Raw genomic sequence first — 22,474 nt, forward strand, 5'->3', positions numbered from 1 at the left:
AAATACCCAAAATACCTTTGATAATACTTTTATTCCTTGATTTAGAAGTATTTGCTGTCCCACGATTTTACCTTGAAATGGTTTTCAGCTGGCCATAAAATGCATTAAAAAGAACAGTAAGCCTGAAAATTATAGTTGGATGACTAGCAGAAAATTACCCTTCCTAAATGCCTCTTCCTACTGCCTTCTTATTCTTTCTCTGTTTTTTTTTTTTCTTTTTTAATAACTACCTTCTCCTCTACTCCTGCACTTCTTCTATCACTTCTAATTTTAAAGTACCTTTCAAGCACTTCAAGAGGAGCAAGGCACAGAGGCATGAGGGCCAGGGCAAAGAGCACTTTGTTCTTTACTGCACTCAAAAAAGGTAAATTCATTCTCAAAGAGAAACCTGAGTAATTACAATCATAGAATTATGAAATGTAAATTCCTGCTGGCAAGTATTTCTTTTTGTATTTTCCACATACAAACTCAATGACTTTTTCTTTAAGGAATTAAGTGTACAGACTCTGGGGAGCAATGAGATTAGCAACGCTTAATAAAGATTATGTAGTCCAATCATACAGTTTGAAGACTCCGGCAGCTTCAGAGACTTAACTAGAGACCCACTACAAGTCAAAAAACTGAGAATAAGAAACTAGATCTACTCATTGCCAATAATTCAACTTTTCTTGCTGCACAATCTCAACTAAGTAATTATATTTTGGCAAAAAATGAGAGAAGTGTTAATCACGTTCCACAGTCCCATGGATCATCTTGGAGACATCTCAGTGCCCCCCTGCCACCCTTGCAGTTACACACTGAGCTACTGGGAACAAGTAACATACAGACTGCATTTCTAACTTAGTGAGCCTCTGAAATGAACAAAAGGGAAAGCAGCAGCAATGAACAAGGGTTTACAATGTAACTTTAAAGAATGTGAAATGAGAAATAACAACTATCAATTCAGGCTGGGGATTTAGCTCAGTGGCATTAAGTGCATACCTGGCAAGTGGAAAGTCATGAGCTCAATCCCCCGTACCAAAATAAATAAATAAATAAAAATAAAACTATCAATTCAAAACTATAGCTCAAAGTGACAAAAAAATTAAAAAGTAGTCTACCTCCCTTCATTTTATAGATAAGCAATTTTGCAGCTCAGAATGTTGACATAACTACCCTTTGTCACTAAGCAACTATAGCTTCATTGTAGTCAAAGAGAGGAAAAAACTTTTTATTAGTATTTACCTGAAAATCATCAACAAGTTCAGGGAAGAAGTGTTCATACATTTTCAGTTCATCTATTGTTCGTCCTGGTACTTGCTGTGGTTTTAATTTGTTAATATCTGTTTCAATATCATCATTCTGAAATAACAAGCATGTCACCAGTTTTTAAAAAGTAATCATTAAAGGTTGTATCAATTTTATATAAATTCAGATTTGCATCTTATTTTGGGATTGCTGTTATTATCAGGTTTTTCTTTTTTCGTGATTATTCTAACATAAGACAGTGTTTGATTCTTCATGAGAAAAATGTCTATATAAAGATCAAGATTAATGTATGCTCTTCTGAATCTCCCTAAATGCCATCATGTTGCACATTTTAAAGTGCAATAAAACTTAAGAAAGCTGAATTGAAAAACATAGATATAACAATGGTGATAATAACCACAACAGCTAACAGTGAGCAATAAAAATATATGAAGCACTATGTTAATTATTTTACATATATAATTTAATTTGCATAAGAATGCTAAAATAGATAATATCATTACCTTCATTTAACTGAAAGAAATAACACATACAGAGGTTAAGGAGCTTGCTAAAACTTTACACTCTGCCAAGAGAGGAGCCAGGTTGCAAAAGCTGAGAGATGTCAAGACACACAGTGTTGGCCAGTATGATACACTGCCTCAATGAAGACTGAGGGTTATCACACACTTATGTGCCATGAAAAACTTATATGCCTTAAACAAACTTAATGGTATCACTTACTCCGCTTTTCAGGAGAAAAAAGTACAACTGTCAGAATTGATTTTCATGCCCCTTTACGAAAAGAGAGGATAAATTTAAAAGCATTGTCTTTGGAGGATTTCATCTGTGTGTGCCTCAAAGAAGTGCCACCGCCTTCTGGGAAAGCGGGCAGGGGGCAGTTTACATAACATCCAAGCTAATTTCTAGATTCTCAATACAAAATCACTATGACCTTTACAGATGACTAAAGAGACATAATAAGACACTTATTAATTTTTAACTGGTATTCACTTTAAGATTCTACTAATCTTACTATATGCATACTAACTTTTGAGCCTTAAAGCAAATTTATTTTACTATGCCTCAATCCTTGTATGTAGCTAGCTATATCTTAATTTACTGGCATATTTATGGGTAAAGGATCACAACATATAATAAATATAACTTTCAAATGGTTAAAAATGTTTCCAAAGTGTATACTCATGCATACCTGCTCAAAATTTTCTAGGAACAAAACTGGTCACTGTTATAATTTCTACTGAATTCTATTTTCCCACTCTGTCTTCACATCTTCAAAGCACCACCAAAATAAGTATTTTTAACGAAAACTGAGTACAAAAATAAACTGTACCAAATATACTTTGTTTTTAATAGACATTGACTAAGAAAGGTCTATCAAAATACAGTATTTTTAAAGATTAATCTGGAAATTTTAGTATTAACCTGGAAAATTTTGCTACACCTCAGTATTACTTTCCCAAGAATCTAAACAGTTACTTTTAAATATTCTTCTACATTTCTCATTCTGTCAGGTTCAGAACCAAAAAACAGTTACTCATGAGCCTGCACCATTTGCCTTGTTAATGCCAGAACACAGACTCATCTGATAATTTTGCCAAAGCATGCCTTGGTGATCAAGTTTGGTAGTAACAAAATTGGTTCTATACTTGCTACTAGGATAGAAATCTTGCAACATCTTAAGGCTCAGAAGCCTCAATGTACTCCCAATTATAATGTAGTAACCTAATATTTAAAGAAGAAATTAAAACACCTAAGCAGCAAGTCAAATTAATATCCCCTTCCCAAAAACCATGCAATAAGCAAAATGGTTAACCAATCAGAGACCATTTTTCTAGATGGTGTAGTGGACATTCTAATACAAACTAAAACAAAACCAAGTTTCTAAGCTCCCAGAAACACCATAAATTCCGAAAAGTCACCTGCTTCTTTTACCTACATCTCATGTAATAAGACAGTAACTTCATATTCTCTCAACTTGATACACCATTTTTCCGCTTCCAATTAACTAAAGAATCATTACAAACACTAATTCTTATAAAAATACATCAGTTTCAGACTGTTTTCCTCCTATTTTTACATCCCCAAAGAAAGGCAGACATTGAGTATTAGATTTTGGAATAAGCTGTAATAGAAGAGCCTCAAATCACTGTCCACAGGCTCCTTAGATTTTCTTAGATTTCAAAATCTAAATCAGAAGGGTTAAATAAAATTTGTCTGTTCCAAAGGCATGAAAAAAGTTACTTTAGGGCATTTTTCAGCCCAACAAATTTAAGGCAGCATTTGCTCTTCAGTCACTTAGTATCCATAATCATCCACACTGAAACAAATTAAGTACCATTATACCAGTTTACCAGATCTCTTTTTTCCAAATGAAGTATACAGTTTATAAAACTAATGATAAAAATTCACTAACCTTAAAATTTTGATCTAAGTCATCTTCATTTTCGATTTCATTTTCAGCTTCTAAATCAATATCATCGTTGTCATCACTTTCATCTACTACGTCATCCACTGTGATACAAAATGTACTGTAAGTAGGTCAGAGGTAGGAATTCTACAACATGCACATCCAAAAGGAGCTATAAACTGTGTAATACGTAAGAATTTTAATCAAGAAAAAAGCAAAAGAGATTTCTTATTAAAGATGTCTATAGTTGTTTTGGCTATTGAAAATCTACAAAATAATATGTGAAACTGCTTTAAAATTTTAAAAGTACTGTAAAAAGAAGTGAGCTTTTGCTCACATCCTCAGTTGGAAAAAAAAAGTCTTATGTTCCAACAACCAGAATAAAACATGTTGTTTCCTACTTATGATAAGTTTCAATGCCTCATTTCATGCCTTATAATTCCCCTCTCACCCATTCCAATGATTCTGTGCTATGTACTGTGCTGTGTACTGGGAAGATATACTAATACAATCCTGCCCTCAGAGAGGTCATAAGAGTATAAAACAGAAAGGATTAATACAGAGCGAAATGCTAATAAAGGCATAATCTTCGAAACGCTATGGGAGAAGTAAAGATCTACTAACCCACTACAAACTGCTTAGGAAAAGGTGTTGATTACTTTGCACAGCATATTATATTTAAACAGTTTCTTTAAAAAAATTGTAACATTACAGTCTGAACAAAAGAGAAGTAACTATGCTTTTTAAAAAAGAAATAATGCTGAGATGAGTGAGATGATGCCTTTTAAAAATAAGTAAAATTAACATGCATAATATGCTTAGGAAAGTACTAGAAGGTAAGTAAGAATGAGAACAAATGGATGATTAATATAGTAGGCCAAGTATTTTAGATTCTTAACCATAAGAAGGAAAGCACTGAGAATTCAAGAGGAAAATAACTGAGATACAATAAGTGATAGGAGAAGGACCTGCACTTTTAGAAGAGAACTCTGGCAGTTGTGATCCAGGGAGTAAATAGAGGGTGTGGGGCCAATCAATAGAAATTAAAATACAGGGAAAGAATACACATTAAAGAAAAACTTAGGGACAGAATAAGAAAGGACACTGGTCGTGCATGCAGGGGAGACAAAGGGACAAGAGCAGAAGAGTACTGGGAGACTTCCTTGTAAGGTGCAGAGGTTTTTTGTTGTGGTTTTTGGGGTTTGAGTTTTTTTGTTTTTTGTTTTTTGGTGTTTTGTTTGGTTTGTTTTGTTTTGTTTTTGAGACAGTATCTCACTATGCAGTTTAGGTTGGCTTTGAACTCACTTCATAGCTCAGGCTGGCCCCAAACTTTGAGTGATTCTCCTGCCTCAGCCTCCTAAGTGCTGGGATTACAGATGTGTACCCCCATACCCAGCTTTAGGCATAGATTTTTAAACAATGTAGAAAATACTTCTTTAAGAGTTTCCCAAACTCTTCTGACTTCCTTTCCAATGTGATGTAAAGATTACTATCATCCTACTGTATGTTCTTCTTTCCCTGCTTTTTGGGATGGAAGCTCTGCATTTTAGTTATAGGATTCTGGCCTCTCTGGCCATAATTACAGTCATACATACCAATAATTACTGGCCAATGGTACTATGCAAAGTAAGAATACAAATTCCAAGTCACATTCTTTTAAAAAATTATCTTTTTTTTCATTCCCATTTCAATGTGCACATAATTTTATCATGAGAGACAAAAGAATTCATAGGTTAAAAACTAAAGGACTGCAGAAAATCTGATTGACTGCAAACAGGAAAAATAATCACACAGACAAGGTTGAGGTAAAAAAAAAAACAGTTCAGCTTCAAAAACAAAATATACTTCTTAATTTCAGGCCAAATTTGTCAAATATATTTCTTTATAAGATATTTTCTTTAGATTTCTAATACAGATGTAAAATGCATATTTTAAAGGGTCTGAGACCTTTTCTATTCTAAAAATTCAATGGTATTCTTATATCTCACCAATAATAATAATTACTATAATTTAATCATACAATTAAAACTGGAGAATATAAATCACAATTCTTATTTTTATTCTCAAAGACTTTGACTCATTTATAATAAAAACATAAACATAACCAGGCATGGCAATATATGTCTCCAATCTCAGCACTTAGGATGAAATAGGGACATTGTGAGTTTAAAGTCTGACTGACTTTGAGGGCAGCCTGAGATAAATAGTGAGACTGCCTCAAAAAACAGAAATAAAACAAACAAATACAGGACACAAATATCTGTCAGTAAGATACTAATTACACAAGTAATACTACATCCATATTAACCATTAGAAGGAATGAGTGAATGTTTTCTATAAGGATTTATAAAGTATATTCCAAGGGGTTTATTTCTGTTGTTGTTTTTATTCCTGTAAATGTGGTCTACTTTCCCTTTATGCTTTCTAACTGGTTTCTGTTAAACTAGACAGTTACACAGTCAGATACATTTTTTCCTGTTTACAATAGACTGCACATATATAGATATATAGGTGTAGACACACACATATAGAAAACCTAATTTGATTTCTTTTTCTAGTAACTAGTGTTTTATTTTTTCTAAATCATATTTTACAATTTATTCACTTGAATTTGTAATAGTATAAAACCTTCCACAGCTATTGATATATCAATCTCACACTCTTAATGGCTATAACTTTTCTTTTCTTTACAGATTTAGTTAAAGCTTTCAAAATGATATTAAATTAAAATGGTTGAGAGTCATTCTCTTAACATTTCATTACTGGTTTTGATATTCTGTAATATTCAGATTGTTTAAAAAACATTTCTGATTTCCCTAATAAACTTTATCTGAAACTGACATGCATTTTTATGAAATCTCCTGAAAGTGATAATCTTTTCTTCCTTTGACCTACTGTAGTAAATTTTATCAGAGTCCAAATAATAGTGAACTTACTTTCCTAAAAATCATCCTTACTTGCCCCAAGCGTCTTACACATGAAAAACACTGCTCAATGAAGTTGCTAATTCTTAAGTTTGCTTGCATTTTAGAATTTTGATATTTATTCTGAGATGTGATATTGATCTATAGGTTGTTTCAGGTTATTCTTACCAAGTTTTGCAGCACCATGCTAGCTTCTAAACTTTCCTTTTTTTTTCTATGCTCTGGAAAATAAAGAATAGGGAAATTTCTTGGAAGTTGAGAGACCTAATCTATGACATCATCAGCAGTGAGTGTCTTAACTGAAGAAATCTGATTGCATATTCAAATTCACTTATTATTTTAATAAATTTAATTATTTGTATTTCCTTATAATGTCTATCTCTATCATATATTCAAATGTACTAGCAGGAGTTATATTTAGCGTCTACTTAGATTGATTTAATCCCCTTTATGTAATTTCCCAAGGATTCAGAGGTACATTAACACTGTGTTTCTACTAATTTATCCTTGTTATTCCAAGTATTATAACTTTTTCTACTTTTATTCTATTATTTGGCAAATGTATTCTCTTAGATTGTATAAAATAACTTTTGCTGTCTTGTTTTGTACATTTCTTCTGCTGTATTTATATTTTGTATTAGAAGATGGCTTTCTCCCTTCTTTTGGGCTAGGGAAATACAGACACTTGCCTCTCTGTATACTTTCCAGTTTCCCAGGCTGCGGTTTTAAGAAGTTCCCAGCAAGTATTAGCTTGTTGAATTTCATTTATTAATCCAATTTAAATCCCACTTCTTTTAATAGGAGTGTTTTATCCATGTAGATTTCTAATTAATGGAACTGATTTACTTGTACTTGCTTTGTTAGCTCACTCAGGGTCTTTGCATATCTGAAATTTTTTCCCAAGGAAAAAATACATAATTTTATACAGAATTTCAAAGCATTCATGGTCTCTGAGTTTATTCATGCACTCTATGGTTCACTGAACCCCACTCTAAGGATCTGTTCTATGTTTTCTTTTTAATTTTTATTAGTACATGTTTTTAGGACATACTGTTTATATTCTTTTAAAGCTGAAAATGCATTATTTCTGTATCATTTTAGAAATGCAAGAATAGTATATTAGGAAATCTACTAATACAGATTTAATATATTTGTGTAACATACTCAGTTTATGATAACTGTATATTGCAGGACTTTACCAAGGGATTAGCTGATATATTTATAGTAATAGCCTTGTAATAGAAAATTTGAATGTAATAGAAAACTAGCAAAAATTTAAAAATTAGTAGCTGTTGCTATATTGAGACTGGATATATTCATCCTGTCTGTCACATAGCCAGACTGCTAAACTCAGTCAGCCTTGACTGTCTGTGTCCAGCTGCTTCTCACAGATATCCGTCAGGTCAACCTGACCCCAGCTAGTAGTAAAGTCTATTTCACTACCTAAAAAAAATAATGTTTTTCCAACATGTTTCAAGGGTTTTCTACTTAGGACAGATTGGCCCAGTCAAAGACATACTTAATTCTACCTACTTCACTAAAACCCCCTTCCCAGAATTTTGCTGCCTTATGATAAACAATTCCTTTTAAATCTGCCTAGAACAAATCTGCCTGACAACATATGATTGGATTCATGTAACCAATTATATAATAACCTGCTATCAGCTTAGGTATTTTCTGCTTGCAAATTCTATACAAGCTAAACCCAAGGCTGGTTTAGGGATGGTAACTTGGAACTGGATTTCCTAAGAGCCCACCAGCAAAATAAGTAAGTTTGCCTTCCGACTCCTTGGTACAAGGCATCTTCCTTTCAGTTTGCTATGTTTCCAATGGCAGCTATTTACTATTACATAGTTAAACAAGTTATAATGGTTAATACAATTACTCTTCTACTGTACCTTCTGCAATCTTATCATTTTTAATCTATCATTTGACTAATTGTAATAGTACTTCACATAATCACTTCAGTAAGAGTATCTGGGTAATACATTCTGTCCTCTTACATTTATAACAATCTATTACCTTCACATATAATGGCAACTAATAAAGATTGAGAAATCTTGAATCAGAACTTTCTTTTTTAAATCTCCATCAATAGTACTTCACTATCTTATTGCATTTAATAATGTGAGAGCAAGTCTGGAGGCCAATTGCATTCACTCAACAAATACTCAGTGTACATTATTATAGCCCGTGCAATCTAACAGATGTTAAAGATATAATGGAGGGAAAAAACAATAATCCTACTGTGATAAATATATATTCCATCTCTGTCTCTGCTCATAGCACACAGCTCCTAAATCCCTTGGAATTTCTCAGGAGACAGGAGGATCTTTCCTCCTAATGAGCACAAAACTCACAGGGGATCCAAGGTAGATTCAGGGTGGAAGTTGGTGGCTAAACATATGAAGGCCTAATTAAAAGTCTAAGAACTTCAGCACGATGCCTCAGCCTCTAAGGAGAAAAGATGAGCTGAGACTGATGCCAGGACTTGGGGGACCAACCAAGAAATCAACGATCCAGCCTTCCTGGTAAGCAGCACAACTGCATGCACACCAGAAGAGCAAAGCAAGCATCTCCCGAGAAGCCACCATGCCGGGACTTGAGGGACCAACCAAGAAAGCAACAATCCAGCCTTCCTGTAAACAGTGCTAGCGCTAGCATAGTGGCGGCACAGGCTGAAATCAACACTACTACCACCACCCGACTCCTCTCCCAACATCCGTTAGCAACCCAATAGTTTAGAGGACAGCCTGAGTTGACAGCAACTAAGGTACATAGAAGGACTAAATGCTTGTATTGCTTGGTTAATTATGCAGGCCTGGGACCAGCGGTCTGAGCATCTCTTGGGAGGATGTCAGTATGCAACATAGCAAATATGGGGGATTTCCTCCTATCTTGTTTTTTAAGTCCAATTCTGTTTTCACTGTTTTTACTTTGTTCTGATTATTTTGCTTTATTTAATACTCTGTTTTGATTGGTGTTCTTGTGTTTTGTTTTTGGTTTGATGTTGCTATACCTGATAGAATGGACAACTACTGTGAAGGTAACAGGATATACTATGGTAACTATTATTATTTTCTAGTTCTGTACCAATTTTACTACATTGTCTTGCTTGGCTTTGTCCTGTATTGCTTTGTTGTATTTTACTATCTTTAAAATAAAAAATTTAAATAATTAAAGACAAAATTAAAAAAAGATGAGCTAAGGCTGAGTTACTCACCAACAAACAGTGATTTAATCCATCATGATTGATCAAATCATAAAAACTCTAAATGATGGTGTGCAGAGAGCTTTGGGGTTAGTGAACACACCCAGTGCTAGGAAGGTGTAAAGCCTGGAGACAACATGGGTCCACATCGTCCCCATATCTGACCTAGGCATCTCTTCACCTCATTATCCATCATAACCCTGAAAAAATGCTAGTAAGCAAAGAGTGTGCCTGAATTATGTCAGCCATAATAGCAAGTCATGCTAGCAAGCAAAGACAAATGGGCTTTAAGAACACCCACACCAATTTTGTAACTGGCATCTGAAGTGAGAACAGTCTTCTGGGATGGTGACCTAAATCTATGTGGTCTATGCTAGTGTTAGGATTGAATTCATTGTATAAGAGCCATCTGATGTCCAGAGAAGTGGAGAATTCACTGGTATGAGGGAAAACCAACCTATGGATTTAGTGCTAAAAATGTGAGTAAAAACAACTCAGGCCAATTCTACTGGAGCATACAAAAATAATAAAGACTTTGATACATGTAGTGTACTCTGATATGTGAGAAACTAACTGAAAATAGAATGAGGGTATTTTCTTTGTGCCTATACAGTTATTAGAATCTTCTTCTCACAACCTAATTATGAAGGCTAGCTAGAAAATATCAATCTACATTTCCAGTTTACTGACTCATCAAGTCTGATAATCATACATAAAAGGACTCAATGCAAAGATATACTGCCTCTTATTTATTCCCTCTTTGGTGAATTCACTGTACTACTACTAGTCAGCTTTTTCTATCCATTAATCTGGACACTAAATAAAGAGCACTATGGGTTATATCTTGTGTCCTTCCTGGTGTAACTACCTACTGCATCACAGGAAGGTTCCACCGGCTTTCTACCAGTTAGAACCACCATTTAAACACCCATAACTTATATTCTCATAGTTCTGTATGGAGACAAGGGGAAAAAATGAGATTTCAACCATCCCGTGATTGTTCTGGCAAATGAGGAACTGTGGCATCTCAATCTGGAGATTACATTGTGGGAGAGGATACGGACCTAATGATTTCCTTAATGTACTTACTTCTCTACCATATTCATTCTATATTCTACGCTTATCTCATAAGGATGCCCTCTGGCCTAATTTTCAGATTTGGGACAGATTTTTCTCTATTTTCAAAATTTGTTGGTAATTTCAAATAGAATAGGAAGATGGAATTAATTCCTTTATCTATCTGCTCTGTGTGAACTAAACTTGTGCTTTAATAACTAAATACTTTAAAAATATAATAACACCATACATATTTGACATATTTCATTAATGACATATTTCATTAATAAATCTGTATCTATATTATACTTTTTTAAAGCACCTACTTCATGTATTTTATATAAATAAAAGACAACTTTGCAAAAAAATAAGCTTTATAATCAACACTTGTTTCTTTTTGTTATATATTTATCAAAAATTATTTTTATCACATTAAGAATTTTAAAATCTTATTTCCTTTACCACATACCTACAGTATTATACAGAAAATGACAGCCTGTATCTGATAATTTCACATATTTCTCCAGGTAAGCTACTAATAAGTTTTTATTAAGTATAAACCGTAATAGTTTTGGTGACTGTATATTTTGAACTTAAAAAGTTCAATAAGAACTACAAATGTAAAGCCAACATAACTATCTACACATTTATACCACTATTTTATACTTTCAAAATGTATATAAATTATCAACATATATCCCCATGTAATGCTTAAAACTTTTCACAATTCACATTTCCATACACACAACATACTCTATACTATTTCCCCTTGTTAGGTTTTCTTTCTTATATTTAGAGAAATAGTTATTAACTAAAATAAAATGTAAAAGTTTATCTTGTTCATTAAGACCTTTTTGTGCTGAGGAGTTGGACCCAAGATAAAAGAAAAAGCAAAGAAATGTCCATAGTCACAAAATCTCAAGATCCAAAGAAAGCCAGCCAAAACTTAGGTTCCTACCTTCAGAGGGTAAACTGTAAAGCTGGGCCACAGGTCCGCTCACAGGTATAACCGGTAACTGGAAATGGAAAGAACTTTTAATTGTTGGAAGTGGCAGGCGGTTTTTGGGAAAACATTTCCTCATTATCAGACTGGAGGTATTCACAAGAGGATCAAGAGTCCGGACTGCCAAACACTCCTGTTTTTTAAAAGAAAAAAAAGAGAGAAAGTGAATGTGCCTTTGGTAACTGGATAAACCAATTTTATGTTACCTCAGAAATCAATATATTAATTTTCTAGAGACAAAATATGAAACCAACATTTAATGCAGGATAATTATAAAATAACTGTATGTATTATAAATAATAACCTCGTGTGGCAAATTTTCCCTAAGTATTTTAACTATGCAAAAATCAGTACTACCTTCAACATAAAAAAACACTGGGATACTATATATCGGTGATAATGATGCTTTAGAGCTTTCTATGGCACTGAACAGCCTGCTGCAGAACATGTGACACAGGATCACCTACCACTGCTACATCTGAATGAACTAGGGACATTTAGCAAAAGTCTAGGGCATACATTTTTTAAAGTTTATTGGGAATAGGGGTGAAAAAGAATCAAGAAAGTAATAAAAGTAGAAAAAATAAAAATGAATGTGTATTTTACTAAGCTTTTCTCAGAACTCTGCCACTGATCACACAATGCCACTTTCCATAAGCTGGCTATTCACCTTATTAATACAGACTAAATAGCCAACTTAAGGTTCACACAATGTGATTTGCTGTTCTAGTATTTAATTTTCAGAAGTCAGGGCATAGAGAATCTGAAACTAAGTCATATTATTATTATTATTATTATTATTATTATCAGTGACTGAGATTTAGGTGGCACTTTGATACACTACAAAATCTTCAGTATCTATTTGCACATCTGGCATTTTCATACCTCTTACATCAAATATTCATCACTGTATATACTAGGGATAATAAAAATAAGTTTATACCATTGCTTTAGAAAGGAAAATACTATAGGTAAACAATCGTATTCCAGTATCTAAACTATTGTTCTATAAAAAGAGATGTTTATGTGCAAAACCAAGAAGGCACAACCAAAATACCTGGCTAGTATTTTCAAAATATCAGACTTTTTTCTAATAATTATAGCCTTCTAAAACTATGAGGGCTGCACTGCAATATCCCCATTTCCCACACATGACTGTCTTCTACAGATGCTAGAAAAGATCTCACTGAATGTAGTCAGCAGAACTAGCATTCCTACTTAAAGAGATTTCCCTTCTGTACCTTCCTGATTCAGAAAAGGCTCCACCAGAGCACGCACACACAACAGAAATACCCTCCAGCTGCCAAGGAGGAACCACACATACAGGGAGAGCAGCATGGAAATCTAAGTGCCACCAACCTTAGAAATCATAGCTCCACTGAACCCTTCTCTTCCCAGCAGATGCTTTCACGCATCCTTTGACACAGGCACTGATCAATTTTCCAGTCCAATCTGAGGTCACACATGAGAATGGCTGTATGCCTTCTGGTTCTTAAAGAAACTTCTTTAAGTTTCTTTTAAAATATATAATATGTATTCTTTGATTATTCAGTTTTTTAAAAATACATTATTATTAGAACATTAAGTAGGGCAACAGGAAGAAAACAACTTACTTGTGAGGTATTGTACAAAATCTTCATCCCATTGGCACTGATAAATGCTTTTCTTCCCAATTTGATGTTTGTAACACTTTTTAAGCTCTGCAAAATTCCTTTCCGAATAAGCATGTTTCTATGTCGATTATCATGGCGGTGCCAATCTACATAAATTGTTAAAAGCACCTGGACATATCCTCTGTCTACAGCTCTCCTGGCATTTGTTTCTTTAACAGAAAGAAAATTGAGAAAGAATATACTTTAAATGATAAAGAGAAAAGGATAGGACAAATTAATTTAAAAATATAACTTCAGTATTGTGATGAATTTTCACAAAACTTCTTCCTGATTTTTTTGTTTGTTTTGAGATAAGATCTTGCTATGCACAGCCTTGGACTTGCTACGTAGAGCTCAGGTTCGCCTCAAACTTGGAATCTTCCTACCTCAACCTTCCGAGTGCTGAGATTACAGGCATGTGCCACTACATGAGGCTAATTCTTATCATTCCTGTATCTCACCAAAAAAGGGCAATGACCTATTTAAATGTTTTTCTAGCAAAATAGATTAAAAATCCTAGAACATTTTCCAGGATTTTTCTGCCCATACAAATATTTCATAAATATTTATAATTTTATAATTTAGAAAAGCCAAAATATCTTTAGTAAAATTAAGTCATATTTTTAATATATTAAAAAATTCTTATTTTTAATATTATATTAATAAAAACTTCATGTATTTTAAGTTATGAACATACTGACACTGTATCAAAAAAAAATTTACAAATGTGAAATTAACCCCACAGAGCTGTAGCTCCCATAACAAACTTTGTATCCACAGAAACTCATTGCTCAAATAATCTCACAACTATACAAAATCCATGCCATAACTATATAATTTAAAAATAAACAATTTTTTAATAAATGAAATATAAGGAGTACTACATGATTAGAAAATAGTTCTTTCTGGGCATTACATTTTTAACATAATGAAAAGTATATTAAAGGTTTGTATTAAAAGGCCAATTTTATTGAAGTAGAAATTAAACCTAATTTATTGGTTTTAAAGTATCAATATTTAAATTATTAACCAAAAAAACAGTGCATTTTACTAAGATATCAGCAAGGAAATCATATCACAGCAACAACCCAAGCCACCTAATGCTACTTTGCTAAGTCCATTGTAAGTACTACAAGGTAATGGGTTAGAGGACCAACCTATTAGAGGCTGTGCAATGAGAAGGAAATGTTAGATTTCCTTAATTTCCAATGTATCTTTAAAATGACCCTTAGTTCATGGAATGGGTACTAAGGTGACATTGACTTTAGATGCCTGAGAAAATTATTATAGTTTCCAAATTCACTAATATATATCTAAAACATTACATTGAGATAGATTTATTAATTCCCTTCCATAACTAGGTTCTGATATCAGAAAGGCAGAAACAACTCACCAGGGAAAGAAAGTGTTCTTACGTGAAAGCTTTCAAATCTCTATTATATCTAAAAGCACTTGCTTGCTAAGGCGATGAACTACTGGTAAAATTAGTTCAATTGTTTTGAACAACAAGTTTTATATAAACAAAGCTGGTTACATCACTCAAAATATGTAAGCCTTTAGTTTACTAGCTGTGAATATAAGTTTGTTAAAAGCCACTATGATCATTGCAACTATTAAAAACTGTGTTTCTGACAGAATTTTCAAGAGCCTAAATGGTATTTATAAGAAATTAAAGTTATATATGAAAGGTCAAATAAGAAACTCTGTTATAATTCAAACAGATGCTGAGGTGACCCTTAAAGGAAGTGAACAGAGCCATCTACATTCTGCACTGATCAATATTCTAACGGATAACGTGTTCAGGGCACAAGAATCTCCACGAGCATGTCCCCTTCTTCCTTCTCTACTTAAAAGAAAATTTAAGTTTACTTTAGGCTTAGTCTAATCTACACATCAGCAATAACAGTTTAGCTGCCCATTTTTACATGCTTTATATTCCTTAACTTATATTTTCCAGTATTTGTCTTAGTCAAATTTAACCTTTAAATGAGTGCCCTTCCAAGAAAAAAAGGAATCTTTAAAAATACAAATAAGGAATATTTCAAAATGTGAATGATCCATTTAAAAATATTCAGTGTGCTACTAAAAATTATTTTGCATTATTAAACTTCACCCCATTCAGTCACATGTGTCATTTGAAAATATATTAAACTATTTCTAGTTACCTTTTTTTCTCCTAATGAAGATAACAGGTATATTTACCTATCACCTCCCTTTGTAGAAAGAATAGAGTAAAAAGAAAACTACTACTTAAAATTGAAGATACAAAATTTGTTATCTTAGATTAATTGCTTTCTATAAAATACACGAAACTTCTAAGTTTCAATTTTTACTGGTTTACAATTAATATCTTTGTCATTAGTCATTCTGAAAATTAGTAAGCTTTAATAAAATTTTAAAGCTATTGCATTTCACTCCAAAAATATATTCCTTTATTAATTTAAGAATCAATATTTAAATAGTTTGAATTATAAAGTCAAAGCACATCAAAGCAAAGATACAAATGCTGCTTGAAGTTAATGGATTTTGGTCTAAAGTTTATTGCATCACATATGAAAATAAAACTATACAGATAATCTAATCAAATACCATAAGAACTCTGTGGTATAATACTAATACTTAGGGATTTTTATACTTATTAAATCTTTATCAAGTAACAGATTTTCAATCAGTTAATCATTTGCTACTATTTAAAAAACCAATTCCAGCAATTCAAATTTAAGGGTAATCAGTCTCACCCTTAATAGCTTATCAGCTGCCTATTAACTGAATCTTGAGAAGATGGGGCATATGAAAGCCATCAACAGAGATGTTTGAGACTAAATATTAAGACCAAAATATTAATTTATTTAACCAGTCATCCAGGGTGCTACTGATGAAAATCAATGTTTAAAATAGAAATACTAAGTATCTTGGATAGAAAAAAAACCATAAACGTATGACTGTTCTCCAAAAGTGTAGACACATCTACTCCAATACCTTAGCTCTGGAAATAAAGGTTTTTGTAAACGAATATAAGTCTATAAATTCATATTAACAGTCACTTTTTAAAATGTTATAAGTGAGAACATATAGTGGAAAAAAATTCTAGTAGGAGCTTCTAAATTAAAGCCACATGTTATTACAGAGATAGTGACTGTTCAAGATAGTTCTCATGTTAAAAGTTTTCAGGTTCATGTTAGACTCATTTTTTCAAAATGATACATGATATTTATTTTCCTTTACCAGAAGGACTTTGTTTATATAAATAACTTGAAAATAGGAAACAAATGGGCTTGAAAAAAATTATACAAATGTACTAGATAAAGTATAGCTCAATAAACATATGGATTTAGTAATGACGAACAGCAGCTATACTAGAAATTAAAATTAATTTCAACACTAGAATATTATAAAACAGCTTTAAAACTGTAGAATACATTGTATTTCCAGTTTCTTTAATAAATTAAGGAAAATGTTCAGAAAAAAAGAATCTAGTATTTCTAGTATTTAAAAACTTACTTGATTTTAGCAATGCAGCAAGAGTGTCTAAAGCAACCCTGTCAACACAACAAGAAAACACAAACAACAACAAAACTAGTAAAATTAATCTACAATCATAAATTCACACAATCTTGTCAGATAAGTAATTATTCTATTAACTATTCCAAGATTTACTGTTATTAGAGCATTAATTACATATGGTATTTCTCCACAGGCATTTCTCTCTTTAACTTAAAATCAGAAAAAAAATGTGACACAGTGTAAAAAAATGTTAACAAAATTAACACTGTCTATCAAGTCTTTATGTCAGATGTTAAATGAATGCTATCAATTATTGTATTTGGATTTGACCCTGAGAGAGTTCACAAACAAACTACACTCTTAAGAATGAAAGGTCCTAAGTGGCAAAGGAATTAAATCAAGTTTTGGCACAGTTAATTTCATAGCTACAAATTTCATCAATAATTTAACTTTCTGGTATTCCAGTATTTCCATTATATCAAGCTACAATCCTCACACATACATCAATACCTACAATAAAACATTCTGGAACTTACAAGTTTGGGGAGAAGAAAGAGCCCTTAACATCTTTATCTATGAAGCACCAAAAAAAGTAATTAACAAGCATAATTGTTACCTTCAAAACCCTTACTGTCTCTCAAAGGAAAAGGGAAGAATTCTACAGACTGAAGACAGATAGGTATCTGTTTAGACATAAAGAGTTATGCACAAGAGAAATCAGCTGCCCTTAATAAGCTATAAAAATTATGTAATACCACTATGGAAAACAAATAATTAGAGGAGTCTCTTAAAAATGAGTTACTAAGAAAAACTGGCACTTCTTCAATAACTTTCAAAATATAAGGCAACATACTATAGTACCTCTTCCAAGATGTCAATAATCATAATTTATTTGCATTAAAATATGCACATTACCAGACATAACTAAGCATTTCACTCACTATCAAGCATTTGTTGAATGCCTACTAGATACCCACAGTAGCAATTTCTTCATGGGTATAAAATTAGAAGGTAAATTTATAGTCTACACAGTGTATGAAAAATATATTCAATAAATTAAAACCAAAACCAAGACAATAAAGTAAAAGTTGATACATTAATGGTAGATGAGAAGTAGCACAAACAGATACAGGAAAAAGTAAAGAGAATGGATTAAAAGGTTCAAGAGGGATGCTGGTTCATAGTAAAACCTGAAATAATAATCCATAACTAGGCACAAGGTAAGTGTTCAACAAATGCCCAGTAAGAGAAAGTTCTTATTAATTACACTTTAGCTTGACACAAATAAAGCAAATATGTAAACCTTTATTTATAAAAAGTCATAAAAACAAAGCATGTCCATTTTAAAATATTATATACATGTACCTGTAGCTTTCTAAAAAAAAATATGAAATGTTGGTAGTGTTAAGTTAAAAGTAAACAAACATTATAGAACTATGTACTGAATTTTCCTTACATGAATGAAATCATCAGGAACAAACACCATACTTTTATAGCCATGCAATAAAAAATAACAGACTATAAACTTACCAGAATTAGGATGGATAAGGACTTCTTTAAAATCATTCAAATTTAAACACAGAAATAATACATCTTCCAAATGAAACTGCTATTTATAGAAATCAAAAGGAATAAAAGTCTATGCATCAGCAAGACTGACAAAGGGCAGGCAACCATTCTAGATGCTTTATATGCACGCTTTCTACTTTAATTCTTAAAACAATTCTGGTTTATAGAATTGTCCTGTTTTATGCATACAGAAACTTTATAACACCCCTACAGTTGCATAAAAATTCAGTGATATGGAAAATAAACAATGTTAGTACCTTGCTGAGAAAGGAAATTATGAAATCCAAAATGTCTTCCTACAAGGAGATACCCTGGATGGCTGGTGAGTAGGCTGGACTCGGCACACCACAGCCCCACCTGGCCTGCACACAACCAGCACAATCCTCCCTGTCTGCCTTGGTTCTCCTGCAGGGCCCAAGGGCAGGGAGGTGGGCTGCAAGTCTGCCACCCATGGAGCTCCTTCCACTCTGTCTTAGAAAAATATCTTATATTTGAGGTAATTGGAGATAAATTTTCCTACTTGATGTGACTTAGAAAATTTCTTATAATAGTTATAGGATTATCCTGTAATAGTTATAGGATCACTGGATAATGAAGTCTCTTATCTGGAAGTCTTGACAATCTATTTCAGGTTTCTTCTACTTAAGTTTAAGATGAGCATAAAGTTTTCCCTGCCTAGTGTTCCTTACACAGAACTTCATCTTCATTGGAGAGGTCAATAAATGATAAAGATATAATGACTATAAGCCTATCTGCATAGAAGATTGGGGCATCTAATTTTATAAAACAATGCAATAATAGTGCAGTACTTCAATGCCCAATCTCCAACATCATTCCAAATGATGAAAGCATTTCTTTTAAGATCAAGTCAAGACAAGGTATGTTCTCACTGCTTTTCCTCAATATACTACTAGAACTTTTATTTAGAGAAATTAAGCAAGAGAAAAGAAAAAAAGATAAACAGGAAAGAAAAAATCAAATTACCCACTGTTCACAACAGTGAAGAAATGCAATCAGCTTTGGTGTTTGTCAACAGATGAATGGATGAAGAAATTATGAAAGACATGCACAATGGAGTATAATTTAGTTGTACAAAATAAATACTGTCATTCTCAGGAAAATGGACAGAAATAGAGGCTATCGTGTTAACTGAAATAAGTCAGACACAAAAAGACAAATATCATGTTTTCTCTCATATGTGGAAACTGAAAAAAATAATAATAACCTAACAATAGACAAGGGGCTATTGGGGATTAGGAAAAGGAGAGGAGGTAGAAAGGAAGGTGAAGAGAGAGGACAGAAGATAGGTGGATGAATACAATGAGGGCACAATATACCCAGGTTTAGAACTATCACAGTGAATCCCAGTCTTTCATTTGTATAATTAGCATTTGTTGATTATAATCATAAAAAGAGAAGGCAACCAGAATTTGCACTTCAAACAAGATAAAATGACAGGAACTAGACCTACCTTCTCATCTGAGAAATAACTTTTCTCAAAATGGACAAAATTGAGTAACTGATTAAGCGATGAAAGGTGGACACCCATAAGAGATGGAAACACTCAAGATGGTACTCCAGTTGGCCCAGTTTGCCACACATCAAGAGGCCCAGGGAGACAGAACCTAGAGGGAGTGCGCCAGACTCCTTTCCTGTACCAAGCTTGGGAATTCTCCAGCCTAGAACAAGCAGAGTCCAGGGAACCAAGTGGTCAGAGTTCACAAGACAGAGCACCCAGAAGAAGCAGCAGCTCAGAAAGAGGAATGTAGGGTTTTTCAGAGGTTTCTACTGGAACTTCAGCAATGTAGTGATCAGCATCTGTGTGTGAAGGAACTAACAGGACTGCAGAAAAAGCCATCCCAATGATCAGTGAACAGCGCCTCCTACTCACAGATAGCTGTGAACAGGTGTGCTCCCACCTGCCAATCTGGGAACCTCATCACCCAAAGGCGCAAGCTGCAGCACTCTAAAGACAGTGCTCCAGAGTGGAGAAGCATTGGTCTCACACCTAACAGCAGCACACTAATCCACCTCACACACCTGAAAGACTTCTATCAAACTATTGCCAAGTAACTTAGTTGTATCCTGGAATAAAACTCAAGAATATTTCAGAAATGCAAACACATCCAGAATCTAATAAGGTAAATTTTACAGTATCTGACATCCAAGCAAAAACTGTCAAGCACAGCACTCATCATTCCCTCATCACTCTCTACTTGTCCCTTATTTTACATGTTTTTTGCTTAAATGCTCACTTAATTCTAAATATCCATGAGTTTACAAGTTTCTGTACAAAATATCTAGATACATTTTAGCATTCAAAATCTATCAGATCTCCATTTTTAAACAAAAAAAATACTATCAGCTATGCAAATAGAAAGTTGAGACCCATGATGAAAAAAAAATAACCAAATAAAACTGACCTAGAACTAACACTATGTTAGAAAACGTTAAAGCAGTTACTACGATCATATTGCACATATTCAAATTGCTCAAGAAAAAGCAAATGTGTTAAGGAAAGACATATTTTTCAAAACTTAATAAATACAGCCACCTCTTGATCCAGTCGCTGCTACTCCTACACAGGGATGTGTGAGAAGACACAGTCGTATCTTCTGCCTGGATTAAGAGTTTGAAATCAAAAAGGAAAGAAAACCCTAAGGGAAGACTGGTCCTTCAGACATGAAGCTCCTTTAGTATATCCCCCCATACCCCCAACCCCGAAAGGCAAGGCTCTGTTGAGAAAGAACAGCCACAACAGGAAGCTCCCTTGTGTGAGCTTTCTCACTTAAGAGTACAAGGAGCTCTCATTAGTAAAAATGACAAAAGACAAAAGAACACGTTTCAGCCATTGAGTGGTTCTTTTTTTAAAGTAAAAAACTATTTTTTTTTATTTAAGGAGAAAAAGAAAAAAACAGAAAAAGGGTACAAGTAATACAAAATTTAAAAAATAAACAGTAAGAAATCACTAGTTAATAGATTACATATTCTCGTCTTAGAAATAGTTGTTCAAGTTACAAAATTAAAGCATATAAAGTGGACTTTCAAACAGTGAGAATGCAAACAGTTTTGTTCAATGATCAAAACTCAGTAATATGGTTATCTATCTTATACACTTCAACATATATGCAGTTATATTCTTTAGAGCACTTTCTTTTCTTTTCTTTTGTACAATGACAATTACACATTTTGGGTTTTATTACTCCCACAGTTCTGATTACTTTTTTTGAAGAGAGTAAAACCAAATTGCGACATATCAGAACAGAGTCAGTCAAATCAAAAGGATGGACATAATAGATAATGTAAAAACAAAATACAAGGTGATCAATAATGGTTACTATACTGCCTCTTGCTAATTTAAGAAGAATCACCAGTTATAACAAAATCAAACAAAACCAAAGCATTGAAGACATTAAAGGACTTTAAAAGAAGGTAACAGTGAACCAGAATGGGCATCATAATGAATCTTATTGTCTTCACAGTTGTTGCATATACTTTTGAACTAGGTACTATCAAGCAAAGCAGAACAGGGGAAAATCAGTCAAAACAAGAAGGTGAGGGCAGTATAGGATTTCAAATCAAGTTAATAGGAAATCAAAATAGGGTGCTATAATGTATCCTGCTGTTTTTTATTTATTTTTCCCTTAATTAAAAAGATAATAAAAAAGTAAATAATTTTTAAAAAAGGGGGTTGAGATAAAAGAGGGCATAGCAACTGAACAGAGCAGATCAAAACATAACCATTTAAGCAAAATAGTGTTTCACTACAAGATATCCTGACATAAAAATAGTTACCATAGTGTCTCTTTCCTTAAAATCCTTGAGCATCACTTCGTATACTGTAGCACCAAACATATCAAGACACTATAAAACCATTCAAGAGAATGACATTATTAC

The 22,474-nt window shown here is 33.0% G+C and overlaps 1 protein-coding gene across 7 annotated transcripts in view; it reads right to left on the reverse strand.

Moving 5' to 3' along the window:
* The window catches only part of Agtpbp1 (ATP/GTP binding carboxypeptidase 1), a 191,103-nt gene that overhangs the window by 112,060 nt on the left and 56,569 nt on the right, over positions 1 to 22,474 (reverse strand). For all 7 annotated transcript variants that reach the window (XM_063243743.1, XM_063243735.1, XM_063243729.1 and 4 more), the window contains 5 exons: positions 17,006 to 17,043; positions 13,466 to 13,674; positions 11,808 to 11,985; positions 3,665 to 3,762; positions 1,225 to 1,341 (listed from right to left, as the gene is read on the reverse strand). In XM_063243743.1, the coding sequence (XP_063099813.1) occupies positions 1,225 to 1,341; positions 3,665 to 3,762; positions 11,808 to 11,985; positions 13,466 to 13,674; positions 17,006 to 17,043 (640 nt within the window). The remainder of the gene's footprint in view (positions 1 to 1,224; positions 1,342 to 3,664; positions 3,763 to 11,807; positions 11,986 to 13,465; positions 13,675 to 17,005; positions 17,044 to 22,474) is intronic.

Source organism: Cavia porcellus, unplaced genomic scaffold (genome assembly GCF_034190915.1).
Source record: "Cavia porcellus strain 051 isolate PalLab524CR breed Dunkin Hartley unplaced genomic scaffold, mCavPor4.1 scaffold_2, whole genome shotgun sequence".
NCBI lineage: Eukaryota > Metazoa > Chordata > Mammalia > Rodentia > Caviidae > Cavia > Cavia porcellus.